General features: G+C 38.8%; 1 protein-coding gene across 2 annotated transcripts in view; it reads right to left on the minus strand.

The window, feature by feature from the left end:
- The window catches only part of dapk1 (death-associated protein kinase 1), a 73,459-nt gene that overhangs the window by 24,625 nt on the left and 33,977 nt on the right, over positions 1 to 14,857 (minus strand). For both annotated transcript variants that reach the window (XM_067521087.1, XM_067521086.1), the window contains 7 exons: positions 12,287 to 12,416; positions 10,644 to 10,692; positions 10,465 to 10,491; positions 6,081 to 6,233; positions 3,572 to 3,617; positions 3,286 to 3,375; positions 2,084 to 2,176 (listed from right to left, as the gene is read on the minus strand). In XM_067521087.1, the coding sequence (XP_067377188.1) occupies positions 2,084 to 2,176; positions 3,286 to 3,375; positions 3,572 to 3,617; positions 6,081 to 6,233; positions 10,465 to 10,491; positions 10,644 to 10,692; positions 12,287 to 12,416 (588 nt within the window). The remainder of the gene's footprint in view (positions 1 to 2,083; positions 2,177 to 3,285; positions 3,376 to 3,571; positions 3,618 to 6,080; positions 6,234 to 10,464; positions 10,492 to 10,643; positions 10,693 to 12,286; positions 12,417 to 14,857) is intronic.

The raw sequence follows: 14,857 nt of genomic DNA on the forward strand, positions 1-14,857 counted from the left end.
GGCCTCTCTTTTATTTTTTCACAGGCATGAATACACACAAAAACACACATAAGTCCAGAAGACTTATTTTTTGAATCTGCAGTTTAGTTTTAGAGCAAATCAACACTTTTTTCACTTTCAACCCTGCTTGAGACATGTGACCCAGTAACCTTCAGCCAGAGTTGTCTGGACTGTGCAGAAATGGTCTGTGACGCTTTGCTGCACAAAGAGACGAAGAGGAGAAAGGCATGGAGGCGAGGAAGAGGAGGGAGGAGATGACGGCAGGGAGGCGAGACTGATGTGCCGTTTGTTCAGCCAAGCGTAATACTCCAGCTACATTCCTCGACATAACCTTCCTGCTGCGAGAGCCATGACTAAACCACCACAGAGAGACATCAAGACAACACAAATATGCACAAGCAGCAAACAAACTGCTCAGGATTCACTGTCCACACAGCTGTTTGGTATTTACCTTCTGAAATGTGTAATTTGTGACACAGGATGACACAATATTACTAATGTACAGTACCTTACTTTTACTGATGTGCATTAGGATTCAAGCCTGCTGGTCAAAACAAATTCTTTCCACCAAAGGAAAAAAAAAAAAGCATCTAGAAAGTAATAAATATCGCTGAGGGGCTGATCTTAATTCAATACTTATGCAACACCTCTGGTCCGGCATAATAATCTCCACATAAAGAAACACAACGAAAGAGTTTGGTATCTGGAAAACAAACATGGAGTCTTATGACTGAAAGGTCAGCAGCTACAATCCTCAGAAAGACTTGGAAAACTCACTGAGGGGATGACTAATGCTCTTCTGCCAATCAAAAACCTTGCTTGCTACCTTGGAAATGCTCCAAAAATGTTTTGTTAACCTTAACCCGTCAGGTATCTAGTTTTATCACCGTCTTTACTCCTTTTCTATTGTTGATTAGTGAAAAAAGTAACACAACAAAGAAACTTCCCAAGTGGTTCTTAAGCTCCTGCCTCATGACAGTACTTGAAGACACACCTAGATGTGCATAAGTGTATGGGCATCTAAATAAATAATTTTTTCAGTCAGTGAGAGGTGTCCCCGTTATTATGTTTCATTGCCTGCCCCCAGAATAATAATACATGGCCCTGGTGAGAAAAATAACCAATGGTAAACCATAAACACTGCCAGATTCATTAATTGATTTTACCGAAGCCAAAATGGCAAATAATCACTTGTTCACGTTTCTCACATGTATAACTTTGCACATAGGTCTTCACTATTTGTTATTATTCTCTGAAAGTCTTTGGGTTTTGAACTAATGCCATCACACTAAGATCTAAGAAACAGCTGTAGCTTTTATTAATGCTTCTGATTGGCTTCTTCTGCGTAATTAATACACGTCCACCGTGACAAGTTAAAACGCTGAATCAAAAATCGACAGTCATAGAACACTTGATACATAGTAACCAATTATATGATGAGAATCGCGGCAAATATTTGGTTTGGTACCACTTTCTATGTTCACTATTTGAGCACATTTAAACAAAGAATTTACAATGAAGAACAGCTCAATCATTAATTACAATAATAACTCACTTGCACCTGTTGTATTTGTGGAACACAAACAACTTCTTGGTTGATAATCTACAGATGGGGGGTGCGGCAATAAAACCCACCTCTCTGTTCTTTAAGTAAAGCACTTAACCCTAAAACTGCTCAGCCAATAAAGCAATGATCTACTGGGAAGCTCTTTAACTTGTTAACGTCAACTCATGCCACAATTCTGTTTGCGGACTACAGGGGGTGCAGCATCCTTAGCATGTTGTCTTCTACCTGCCAGCTCCCCTGCGACACAAGGAAGTTGATGAGTAACAACTGCTCTTGGTCTGATGCTAATGCGCTGTAAATCATTAATCCTCATACAGACACTGCTGTGTTAAGGCTCCTCGGCATCAAGAGAAACAGCTTTCTAATGTATTTGAGCACAAACTCCAACGTGGGAATTGCTCCAGCATGGTGTGGATATAAGGTTCGATAGCAGTCCTGCCTCTTCTGTCTTTAAACTTGCTTAGACCTTTTTCCTGACAGCCTAATCAAGTCAAAAAGCAGTTTTTGAAGTCTTACCAGTGTATCATCACTACGTGCCACGCTGATGTTGCTTCTGGACAGGAACGAGCGGGACAGGCGGTTGCATAAGGAGATAAGTCGGACGGATTGCTGGGAAATGAAAGAAGAAAAACAGTATATGAGAAATTTAATGTCAAGCTATTTTTAAGGGACCACAAACATTTCAGACACTGTCCAACACGTGCGAGGTTGCTGATCATGTTATTTACTTTTTGATGACTTGATCAGTATTAAGATAGGCCAGCGGCCAAAGTGCAAACAATTTTGGAGCTAATACTGGCAATAACAGCATGCTCATATAGAAATGTAATTAACTGTAAAAATGTAATAAACTAAGTTTTGGTCTTAAATTGGCCAATATTTGATTTGTCATTTGGACCTAAAAGGTAGCAAAGTCTGATCTTGATTATAGATAGATTTTATTTGGCAAATGATAAAATATTTTAGAAACCTGTCAAAGTTATTAAATTATAATTGAAACGAGGTATATTTCTCCTTGTCATGCTTTCAGCCCATTTCCACCACTAAATTCCTGCTTAATGTCACAGAAACTAAAGTCCAGAGACCTTCCCTCGATAAAACTCCTCAAGCAAATTTTTATTTGCATTTTCTCACAGTCAAACCAAAGGAAGACTAAAACACAACTTTGGTTAATTTCTACACAAAACCAACAATGAATTGCCTCTACTCACAGAAAATGGTCAACAGTCTGCAACCAACCAGAACTACTCCAGGTTGCAGACTGATAGACATTTGAGAGCGGAGCCAATTTACTGTTGTTTGTAGTGCATGTGTAGGGATTGTTGTACTATTAACTAGTACTATTAAGTTGGTAAATGACTGAAATCATCCTTTGTGCCCTGATTCCTCCAAGAAAATGCAAGCAGAGAACCTGGCTTTGCCTGACTCTTGCTGGAAGCCTTGGCAGAAGACAGAGACTTGACAGTGCAGCCTAACCAACACAGATAAACAATTCTTGCGGGCCGGAGCAGTGCTGGGTCAGCTGTGATGAACTGAAACTGACAAATACACAGCCACAAAAGCATGCAGTAAATCTGATGGTTATAGCGAGCCTGCAGCTGTCTGAGGAGGTTTTTGCAGAGAAACTGTCAAATGTTTTGTGGATGGGAAATGCTCACTGTAATGGGCAACAAAATCTGTCTTTCCTGAGTAAAGCTGAGTAAAAATTTGAGACTTACTTTCCACTTTCTTCGAGCTGCAAACTTCTTGAACTTTTCCATGTTGACAGCTGACTCCTTTCTGCTCAGCGCTTGTAGAGTGTCTTTTGGCTGATTTGGCAAACACGACACACATTTTGATAGTTAAAGTTTATGAGAACATTCTTTCTAAGATATATTGGGTACAGAATCAATTAACTCGGCAATATTAGTCTTATAAGCTAAAGCCGATTTCAATAAAATAAAAGGATTACAAAGCATTTTAAATCAAATAGTGACGCTATTAGTCAACTGCAAACGGTCTAACCTTGATCCAGGGGTGCTGAAGGCTGTCCTGAATCGTCATTCTCTTTCTGTGGTCAGAAAATATATAATAATTAGGGAGAGAAGAATATTTGTTGAGTATCTTTAAATATTTAGCAGTTCAAACGCCATCATTTTTAACCGCCAATAATATACTTTTATATGTAGGTGACATGTGGAATAAACTGTGGTTGGTTAAAAATAAATAAAGCCATTAATGAATAACTGCTAGTGTACTAAAATACTACAGCAACAAGTTTAGCCTCAAGACGGCTTTCAGTTCAAAATGATTACTTCTCTGTTCCAAGAGGATCCGTGAGTGTAATAGACAGCTGAAACATCCCCGTTTGTATTTTCTTTTTATATAAACGTGGAGAAGAGATTTCAAAGTCAGAGACACTGATTGCTGCAACAGTCTCTAAAAGCTATGGACAAGTTGAACAACACAGACACCAAACACAGCTGTGGGAAGATGGATAAAAGAAAAGGGTTATTCCCAATCAGCGTTAAAGAAATGACTCTCATAGAGTTTTGAAATACTAAGATGCTATATTGGTTTAAAGCTGTCACAGTTCCTACTAAACATAGAAAGAGCTAAGAATTACAGGAGCCATTGTATTCAGACCAGCATCAGCTCGGTATGAAAACAGCCCACTGAGCTGACACAAAACTCTGGCAAGGCTCTGACAGAAAACTGAAACCTACTGCAATTTAACATTTGTTAGGATTTCAGTGTTCAGTAAGCATTGAAACTCATGGATCTTTTACTTTAACTGGACATCCCAGATTGTGTTTCACTGTCTCGCCCATAGCAAAATTATTTTTCAAATATGCTATATAAAAGTAAAGGACTTGTTAATATTCATGTGTTACACTGGTAGTGAGACAAGACATTTGAAGCTGTGTCATGTAAACCGTTTGAGGGTTTAAAAACACAAAAAGCAATGATACAAGTGTAATGCCAGGATGAAATTAAACCAATCAAATTAGAGGTCAGATTGCTGTACCACTTTCATTGACACACACCTTGTTCAAATAAACCTGCTTTCTGCCATTGTTCATTTTCTTCCTAACTCAAAGTCCCATTACAATAAGAGCCACGAGCTAAAGGTTTTCTTGTGTATTGACCTTTTGTTGAACTACTACTTCTCTTTACTGAAACCTCAAATAAGTTCCTGAGATAAGGCGGTGCAGCATGTTTGACACAAGCCAACATGTCTAATAGGGAAATGTTGTTGTAGTTCAGTAAACGCACCACTTCCTCTGCTTTACCTCTGTTGATCACTACTTTCACATCAATACTCACAAACCTTCACTCTACTGAGTAAAGTAACAGCAAAGTGTACATAGTGATGGAACGTACAATGCATTGCTACTGTACATCAGTGATCAATAACTATATTGGTGCAGAGTGAGTTTGGTATTACAGCTGGGACACACCAAGATAACACCAAAGATCCAGCAGAGATCAACTGCTGCCTCGGCCACACTGCAAAAACTAAAATAAAAAAAGACATTCGAAGGTGCCCGACCTTCTTGTTGTGTCATAGCCTTTATGTTGAACGTTATTAAATGTGTCTTTTTCGAGCTGCTCTTTATTAATCATCCTAGTGGATGAGTGGATCCATGTTTGCTCACAATGTGGATCAATTAAAAGCCATTTCATTTTGATGCACCCAGCCAGGAGATTTCTAAAAGCCCCATTAGTTTGTAAAGTTAGTCTACCCCTTTGTAACCTGGGCCTGTCCTTTGCTGCCTCCTCGTCTAAATGAAATTCTCTCTAAATCTACAATTATTCACTTCTGCTAGCCTGCTCGCTCTCGCTCCTTTGTTATGAAGTAATTACAAAAGCTTGGGGAGTTTTGATGGCGGTTAGTGTCTTTAAGTGTAGCTGCACCTATTCATCTGTTGCTAGAGCAACTTGCTAATGAGGGAGAGGTACCCACAAGTGAAGGCACCATTATTTAGAGACAAGGGAGTTTCATTGGAAAAGCCTGCACGCAGCATGTACTGAATGTTCTTGTTAGCTTTTAATGCCCTTAAAAATCGCAGCCTAATAGCAAATATTTATAACCACGTCTATACAAGTTTAATGTCCACAAACGGAAAGTTTTGCTGGTAAGTGCGGCCGTCAACACTCAGAAGGGTGATCATCAGATAATGTTTTTTTAAAATATGGAGATTCTGCAATTATTTCATTCTTCAAACAAAAAGTCTCAAAGACTTTCCCTATGGGTCAAACTGACTGAAAACTATTTTAAGATCTACTAAATCAAAGCCATCTGTCAATACCACAAAAAAGAAAGTGCTGGATACACAATTTTGAGGTTTAGGCAGCTCCCCCAAGATAGAAGATTTAAATGGCATTTCCCACTATTCAGTCACATTTAGAGACTCGTGGTTGATAGAAAATTACCCCATTTATTTCACACCGAACCTAAATATTTGCATACATTGTTACCTCCTACTAACTCATGCTGTGATGCAACTGTAGACAGACAGATCACACGTACTTGGGGTCTTTGACAAGAAGCCTTGCTATGAAGTCTTTGGCCAGGACACTGGTGTTGCTGAAGAACTCCTCCTCGAACGTGTAGTCGACGGCCGACACGTTTGCCAACGTCTCCTGTTTGTTGTCGCCCAGGAACGGAGATGCACCGCTCAGACTGCAGGACGGGCAAAGGTTAACAAATTAATTAGCTCATTAATCTGTTAGTCAATCAACAGAAAATGAACTAGGCATTAGGTTATTAATTTTTTTTTTTTTTGCTAAAATTGGCCAAACTTCACTACTTCACTAGTTAAAGTGTTCATTACTCAAAATCCTTTTCAATGTTACGTTTTATTGAGCACTTTTTTTTTTTTTAATTGTCTGGCATTTTACTGGTCCGAAAAAATTAATTTAGTGATATTTTAAAGTTTCCTGTAATAAGCATCTGGCAATTTAGCTTTTTATTTATTTTATTCCTTAAACAGTTCTCCTTTTATTACTTTTGGTTATTTCAGAGAAAATTCTATGTTCATCTTTTTGTGTGGAGGGTTACCAACAACTTCCTTCATGTTTATGCAAATATAAAATGTACCAAGACGGCCATTTATTTCTTTTTGGCTCCATTTGCAGGCTTTAATCAGCTCAACAATTTCAGAACCTCCCATTTAATCTACTTTAACAACAGCACTGCTCTCTCATCATCTAGCTTGTCCCAGTGGGTCTTGTAATCAAAAGCAAAGGGAATTTGTTAAATTACAATTCAAAGACCAACACACCAGCCACTGATTAGCCCTCAAAACTGAAACTAAGACCGTACTACTCATTGATGTGGGGAATCTGATTACAGAGCCACGTATGCTACAGACTAATGGCGACTCATTATTCAAGCTCCGCCATCAAACTGAAGTGTTAAGTGTGTGTGAGTCAAACACTGTCACAAGAAGTGCAACTGGACAGCTCTCAGTTCCAATAAAGATGTGCAGAGTTAGAGCGGGTAGTGGGAATTTCAACTGAACACAGTCAGAAATGTACAGATGAAGCGATGGGATAATATTACCAACATACACAAAAGTGGTAGGTTTAACATAAAATAGTACAGGACAGTCAGAGTGAGTGGTCAGACATGTTAATGAGGCCCAAATCATTTAAAGCAAACCCAAGCCTTCTGCCTCTCCAGCTTGTCAGCAGCATCCACTAATTAACGTGCCAGCTGGGCCAGACATGCAGGCAGTGGAGGTCAGGCTCAAGTTGAGTGAAAATGTATAAAGTTACGGTAAAAAGGTGCAGCTGTTCACAACAAATGAGTATTTAATGTAGCTCTTCTCCCGCCCAGGCAGCAAAAGCAGCAGGAACGTGTTATGTCAGGGTTTATGGCAACTTTTTAGCCATAGTTTTCCCCAAATTGTCCCCTATTGGTACATAAAGTTGCAATATACACAGTTTTTATGCTGAATTACACCGATTTTAACAACCTGAATCCCAGCATCACTGCTAGGTGATTCACCAAATTTATCTAAACTGTTTCAGGTTACATTAACCATTAGACCTGGACACTCTACACATTTTTCAAAAAGTGGAAAAGGTCTCATCTCCTCTTACAGTTCTACTTGGAGCTGCCAGCTTTCATTACTTTGCGACACATATTGGCCATTAAAAGTGAGTAAGTGCTCTAAAAAATTAACCCCAGACCTTCTTCCCCACACCCCCCCACCTCACTCTCGTTGCTTTAAACAATAGTAGATGAACAGTGAGTGCACCTCAGTGTTGCTCTACTGTGATATTACAAAGAGTAAATTCAATTTTCCACCTTGCCAGGCAGAGCTGTGACAGCTGTGTGGGTGGACAGCATGAACAAAAACCATGTGTGTCTGTGCATGTGCATGGATACATTTGTGCACGTGTAAGATTGTGTAATGTGGAGACAAAATTATGCATTAATTGCCTTACACATGACTTTTGATAAATCACCTTGATAAAAGCACCTAATGTTTGTAGCTTATTATGTAATTATCAAATAACATTTGTGTTGGCAAAGACTTTTAGTTTCTCTTCATGTACCTTGCTGCTTTTAGCGAGAGCTCTCTACATGTGTGTGGAGGCAGATGCACCTAATGTGAGGTTTTCTAAACTTTTTTGTGTTTTCTTTTTGTGTAGGAGTCTCTCTGAAGAATAAAGGTTGTGCAGGAGCTCAGAGAGCCGTGAAGCTGACTGTTAAGAGAGGAGAACAGCATCATCTGGGGCCAACAGCCGTTGATCTGTGGGTCACCGGGGCCATAAACTTTTTACTCGCTCCGGATTTCAACTTCACTGACGTGTCTACAGATGACTTCTACAAGAATGTTCGCTTCGGTAGCTCAGTGAAAACTCTTGTTTGTGTGAGCTGATGTTGGCTGTTTTAAAGATTAAGTGGTTACTGAATCATAAGCAAATTAGCCATTGTAACCTTACTTACTATCAATTTTGAGAGTTTAGACACAAGATTTACGAGACTTTGGACTGTTAATATTAGACATATAGTCTTAAAGCCTTTTCAGTCAAAGTGATGGGGGGGACAAAACCAACAGTGCTGTAAAAATGTCTTCAAATGTGTATTTAAAGTGAAAATTTAGGCAAAAAAAGGCTGCAACAATATCCACTTAATGTGACACACACACACATATAAGCATACACACACACACACACATATATATAAATATATATATACATATATATACACACACATATATATATACATATATACACACACACATATATACATATATACACACACACATATATACATATATACACACACACACACATACATATATACACACACACATACACATATACACACACACATACACATATACACACACACATATATATATACACACACACACACATATACACACACACACACATATACACACACACATATACACACACACACATATACACACACACACATATACACACACACACACACACAATATCCACTTAATGTGACACACACACACACACACACACACACATATACACACACACACACATATGCCCAGATGAACTTTGCAATACAATGTTACAGATGGAGGGCCGTGGATTGTATCCCAAATCATTTGCATTGAAATTATTTGTTTTTGAAGGACCTCATATAAAGCTTTATATTAAAAGGAGGAACAAATACAGTAAGCCAACCCTTTGTTCATATTAACACCATTGTTCAGAACCACTGAAAAATCGTGAGCATATCCTTTAAAGTAATCTGCATGATGAAACGTTCTAAAAATGGGAACAATTGGAATACAAGGTGAGATCGGCTCCCATTGTAGGGCTGGGAGGGAATCCAACAGCAGCAACATACCTCCCTACAAATTAGGTAAAAAAAAAAAAAAAAAAAAAGTGTCTTTAAAGGACGCCTTCACTGATTTTAAACTTGGTTCTTTTGGTTCTAGTTTGAGTAGTGAAACTTCCCTCTGATTTCCCTATATTAAAATATCTCTTTACCCCTGGCTGAAAAACGCCTGACACTCTAAACTAAAGCCAAAGAAAGCAAGTTGAAAATTTGCAAAGTTGCCTTTTAACTTGAGCATGAGTAGTATGTGTACACTTTCTATTTTAACAAGTCAAAGGCAAATTACATTCAAAATTTTACTTAGGAACAGTAATGCCACAGTAGTGCCTTTGCAGTTTAGTGCAATTAAAGTTGGACATTGGATTGGATGCATAAAATACTATATAGTAGAAGAAATTAAAAATATCAAGAACAGTATTTCAATAAATGTATTACGTTGCTCTACCACTAATATTAGGTGAAAAAAAAAAAACACGCTATTACTGTTCAAGTCAATAATAGCAAATGGCCTTTAAATAGATTAGTATCTAAACAAACAAAGTACACAAGTTAAAGCAGAAATATCTCAGAAAACTACAACATAATTGCGGGGTTTGTAGTTTATGTAACTATGGGAAGGAGGAAGGCTCTATAATGCAGTCAACAATGACTCACTGATAATGGATATTTATTAAAAAGCCAATATCAGCCTGAGCAGTAAAACAATTTCCACTCGAATGAAATTAACTGCACAACGTTCCCAAACCACCTGAAATAATATAACGCATGCAAATGCACTCAAGAGGCAGTTTTAATAGGCTGTGTGTTTCTTGCTGCAGGCTGTTGCATTCTACAAAGCAAACAGCCCTGTTAGTGCTGAGTGGCCGAGAGGTCGAAGAGCTTTAACGTCTTTAAGTCTTGACAGACACTCTCAATGACTGTCAAAAATCAGTGAGTGATGACACCCTGGGGCTGGTGAGGAAACGCTGAACATAAAAGGTGAAAGCCATTTGGTGACGCATGCGTCACATTCATATGTTTTTAACATAACACACAATTATGCATAATTACTGATGCCATTGTGGATACTTACAGGATGTATGTTATTACACCAACACTCCTGGACAGAGGCAGGGAGGAAAACAAAGAAAAAGGGATTCAATGAATCTGGTCTCATTTTGTGTGTTTGGACATGCACGATTGACTTTACAGCAGATGAGCTAATAAAGGGTGATTTCAAACATTCTGATTTTAGGGCTTTTATTTACTCACCACATGTCTGCCTCCAGCCCCAAAGGTTCATAGTTGACTACTTCTGGAGCTGTAAGCCAAATACACAAAAAAGAAGATTAATATTCAGGCCAACACACAAAACACACACGTGCAGTATTGTAGCACACTCTAACTTCAGCTGTGAATGAATTGTCTCAGATTAGTTGTTTTATCCGACTTGTGCAGGTTTTTCTTCTAGTGCGTTTAGCGTGAGAACTGTAACATTCAGCTGTGCTGATGTTTTTGTTGTTTAATAAGCCCTAGTTTTTTTTTCTAAACCACATCTGCTTAAACTGTGATACTTTCTCTTTTTTCTTCCTGTCACATGTCCTGAGAAGTGTAAATCATCAAAATAAAATGGATCAGTCTTTAATTTCAAATCAAATTTAAAACAAATTAGTTCAATATGAAACATGAATTCTGTTTAATATCAGGAATTTTTTCGGCCTATTGAATATTTGTTCACATTTATAAAAATATGCCAAATTAGTCATTACCAATGCTGTTTGCAGTACACACATGGATGCACAGCATTCAAAACGGAAAAAAAGAGAACGAATGTGTCACACTTATTCTAAACATAGGTTCAGTTTGCGATCATTGCCTGAGTTAGTAAATTGTAAAAATATGGTATTGATAGACTTAAACTAGAGTTTTAGATGCACTAACAGTAAGAGACAAAGTAGTCAGCTGTGACTGGGCTCTGGTGATGTTGCAGTTTTGGAGGTGTGTTGTGTAAAGCATATCATTTACACATGGACAGATGTCTTCTGACTTGGTTTTCCCGTTTTCCACCTTGTTTACATTGACAGTGTTTGCTTGGTGTGGACGCCTTGTTGAAGCTGTTCCAAAAAGTAAATACAGTGATACCTCAGCTCTCAGGTCAGACTGGCATTTTGCTGCCGGCTCTATGTGCACTGAAAAGAATCCCGGTGTTGTCAGAATGAAGACGACCCTGATTGGCTCTCGTCCAGTTATAACTGGACTCCACCACAGCACGTGTGAATAAGGTTCAGCTTTTTTTAAACTTCTGCCAATCGCGTTGCTGGGGCCCTACTGTCTCTGTCTCCTGTGTATAAAGTGATGTCATTTCATTTTCCATTTTACAATCAACAGCAACAATTTTTTTTTTTCCTAAGCCTGTTTTCCAGGATCAGGTGTCCTACTCATATTTCTGCCAGTGGGTCTTTATTTAGATCATTTGCACGCTGCCACCCTTCTAAATTTGGAACAGACTCGGGTTATGACCTGGATGATGCTGGTAGTAGGCACTGGCATTGGGCAGGGTAAGACTTGGAAGGCCTGGTGCCTTCCTGGGCCAAGGGGAAGGTGAGCGGAGATGGCACTGAGGCACTGGTTGTCTGTGAGTGTGTTTGTGCTCGTGTGTGCGCCTGTGTGTGTTACGAAGAAGCAGTTAATCTCCAGGCTATTACGAGGTCGGTCTCACTATGACACATTTGGCACCTTTCCTCACAATACGCAACCCCTGGGATAGAGCCAAGAAAACAGGGCGGAGAACATGTGAGTTTGTGTGTGTGCAGCAGATGCAAGACAAAATTTGGTAGAGTAAGGAAAGTGAGTTTTTAATAACACACAAACACACACCAAAAGAAAAAACATGCAAACAAATGCGGGATACTGACCGACAAATTCTGGAGTTCCAAAAATGTTTTTAAAATCATTGCCAAAATCGATCTTGTGGGCAAGGCCAAAGTCAATGAGCTTGATGCGCGGGTGAGGCACTGAGCGGTTCAGCAGCATTATGTTCTCTGGCTAAAAAGAAAGAAAGAAATACAAACAGTTAAAATTGAGATATAAAGGGGAGATCTGTGCATCATCACAAACACACGTTATGTTAATAGAGAAAACACAATTTTCTTTTCTGCATTTTTAAGTCTAAAAGAATGTCAAAATAAGTACATAAAGTTTGTCATCAGTGTAGGATAATGTGTGAACAAGTAATCTATTGGCAGAGACAGACACAAAACCAGGAACAGTCTGTCAGGAAGGAAGCTCATCAGTCATGGAAATCCCATGCAAAACACGAGTAGAAACCTCTCGAGGGAAAAAGGAAAGGACTGCAAAGATGCACTTTAAGCAAAGCCAAACAGCTGAAGCTGGAGATTCCTAAGGACACAATGCCTCTTTTAGCTGAAACCATCTTCCTTCCAAACCTCAACCCTTCAGCCTGACTATGAGGATCCAGTCTGGGAAGGAAAAAGAACAGATTGGCCGTGGGCTGCAGTGGCAACAGGTGGCGATGAGAGAATACAATCAAATTCCAGCTCAGCTTGTTTGCTGCATGCTTATGTTTATGCTGGAGTGAAGACGATTTTTGTAAGCTGTGGGCTACAAACCGATCTAGTTCTTTCTCTGCATGATCTGAGTAGAGTATTGCTAAGAAAAATTAGCAAACATTGATACAGTGCAGAAGGATCAAAGTTTGGGGATATTTACAAGCTGAATCTTTTAACGTTTTCTATCAAAATCACTGGGATCCACTGGGATTTAGAGACACAAATAGTTATAGGGTAGGTTGACTAATCTACCAAAGTGGACTGATACCGTTCTAAAGAGGTGATTTGACTATAAAAAGTAATTCCCTTTCATTTGCACAAAACATTCGAATATAAAAGGTCAGAGCAAATGTCTGGGATCCTTTCATTTCCGTCCCTGAATATCAGCTACAGCTGCTGTCACTGCGGGGTCAAAACTGCACAACACTGGCCTGAGGAAATACAAAAAAAACATCATAGTAATGTCCCTAAGGTGAAAATCAGAGAATGTCTTTTAATCATATCAAATGCAAGGGAAAAAAGACATCCAGTTTTTAGATAATAGGTGAATATAGCAAATGAAGAGAATGAACTTAATCCCTCTGTAGTGGAAATATGTGAAGTCTAAAAGTCTGAAATTCAATTACATAAACTAACTCAATCTGAGCAACTGCAGGACAGTGAATAACAGAAACCAATATCCAAAGCGGAGGCTGCAGTGGTTAGTAAAAGCTCCCACATTGATCGGGGGGCAGAGGTTATTGTTTTGTGTAGGACTGAAGGCCGAATGTCCTCAACTCTTGATGTATGATTTGAAGATAGTCCTGTAAATGGAGGAGTCAGTCTGGAAGATGCTATATATGCAGCTGTAAGAGGACAACTAATCAATGATATTGACTGAGATTTAAATGAAAAACTCCCATAACATCATTTTAAAATACGCATCAAAGTCAGAGGAAGTGTACTGTTTAAGTGTATTGTACCTCGGGTACTTTAATACTAATATGATGAGTTTGAATAAACTATTGCCTTTACAGTTTCTCCCTCTGGAGTTTAAACTAGAACCCATCATCCTGAATAAAAAGGAAACCCTCCACCCCACCCCCCACCCCCACCCCCCAAAAAAGATTAGTCATGGCAATTCGGCTTAAATACACTGGCTCAAAAAACAGCTATATTCAGAGAAACTGATATAAAAGGAAAGGTCTGAAGATGCACAAACTAATAATATTTATTCACATTTTTCTGCATTTAGGAAACTGAAGCAAACACTTTGCTGTGACCTCTGATTAGAACAATAAATGGCAGAATTTGTCTGTTTACGTAGGAGTCACATCCTCAAACACTGTGTTGACTGAATTAAATATGACCTTGAACAAGCAGCTGCCGGCAGCATCTTCTGCGTCCAAACAGTTTTCGTGGAAATCTCCCAATCATCAGAAGAGTGAAGCTCTCCATTTCAAAAACTGCACACTTGCCTTGGTACTCATTCTGAGGACAACTCTAATCAGTTGAAAAGTTTTATTTGCATTTTTTGAAAATAAAAAAGGATGTGTACAAATAGGACACAGCCAGTATCTGCTGCTGTGTCCTAAATCCATAATAAATAATACATCATGTACTATATACTCAATTGGAAGCATATACAATATTTGCAAAACTGTGCAACAGTGCTTTTTCCTGAGGCAACAAATATTAAGGTACCTATGACCATGGATGCCACTGTTAATTAAACTTTAAATGTCATAATGCTGATACCAATATGGGGTCTGGGGTCTGATACTGACACTGTCTGCTCATAGACATACGACTTCTCAGATACTGCTCTCGATACCACTTTAACCTCTGCAGGTGAGCGGAGCTGGATAAAATGTCTGTGGCGTAGAGCTGTTTTAAGATAAAACAAAAGTAACGACTGCAAGCTCTGCTGTGCTCAAG

Source organism: Channa argus, chromosome 11 (genome assembly GCF_033026475.1).
Source record: "Channa argus isolate prfri chromosome 11, Channa argus male v1.0, whole genome shotgun sequence".
Lineage (NCBI taxonomy): Eukaryota > Metazoa > Chordata > Actinopteri > Anabantiformes > Channidae > Channa > Channa argus.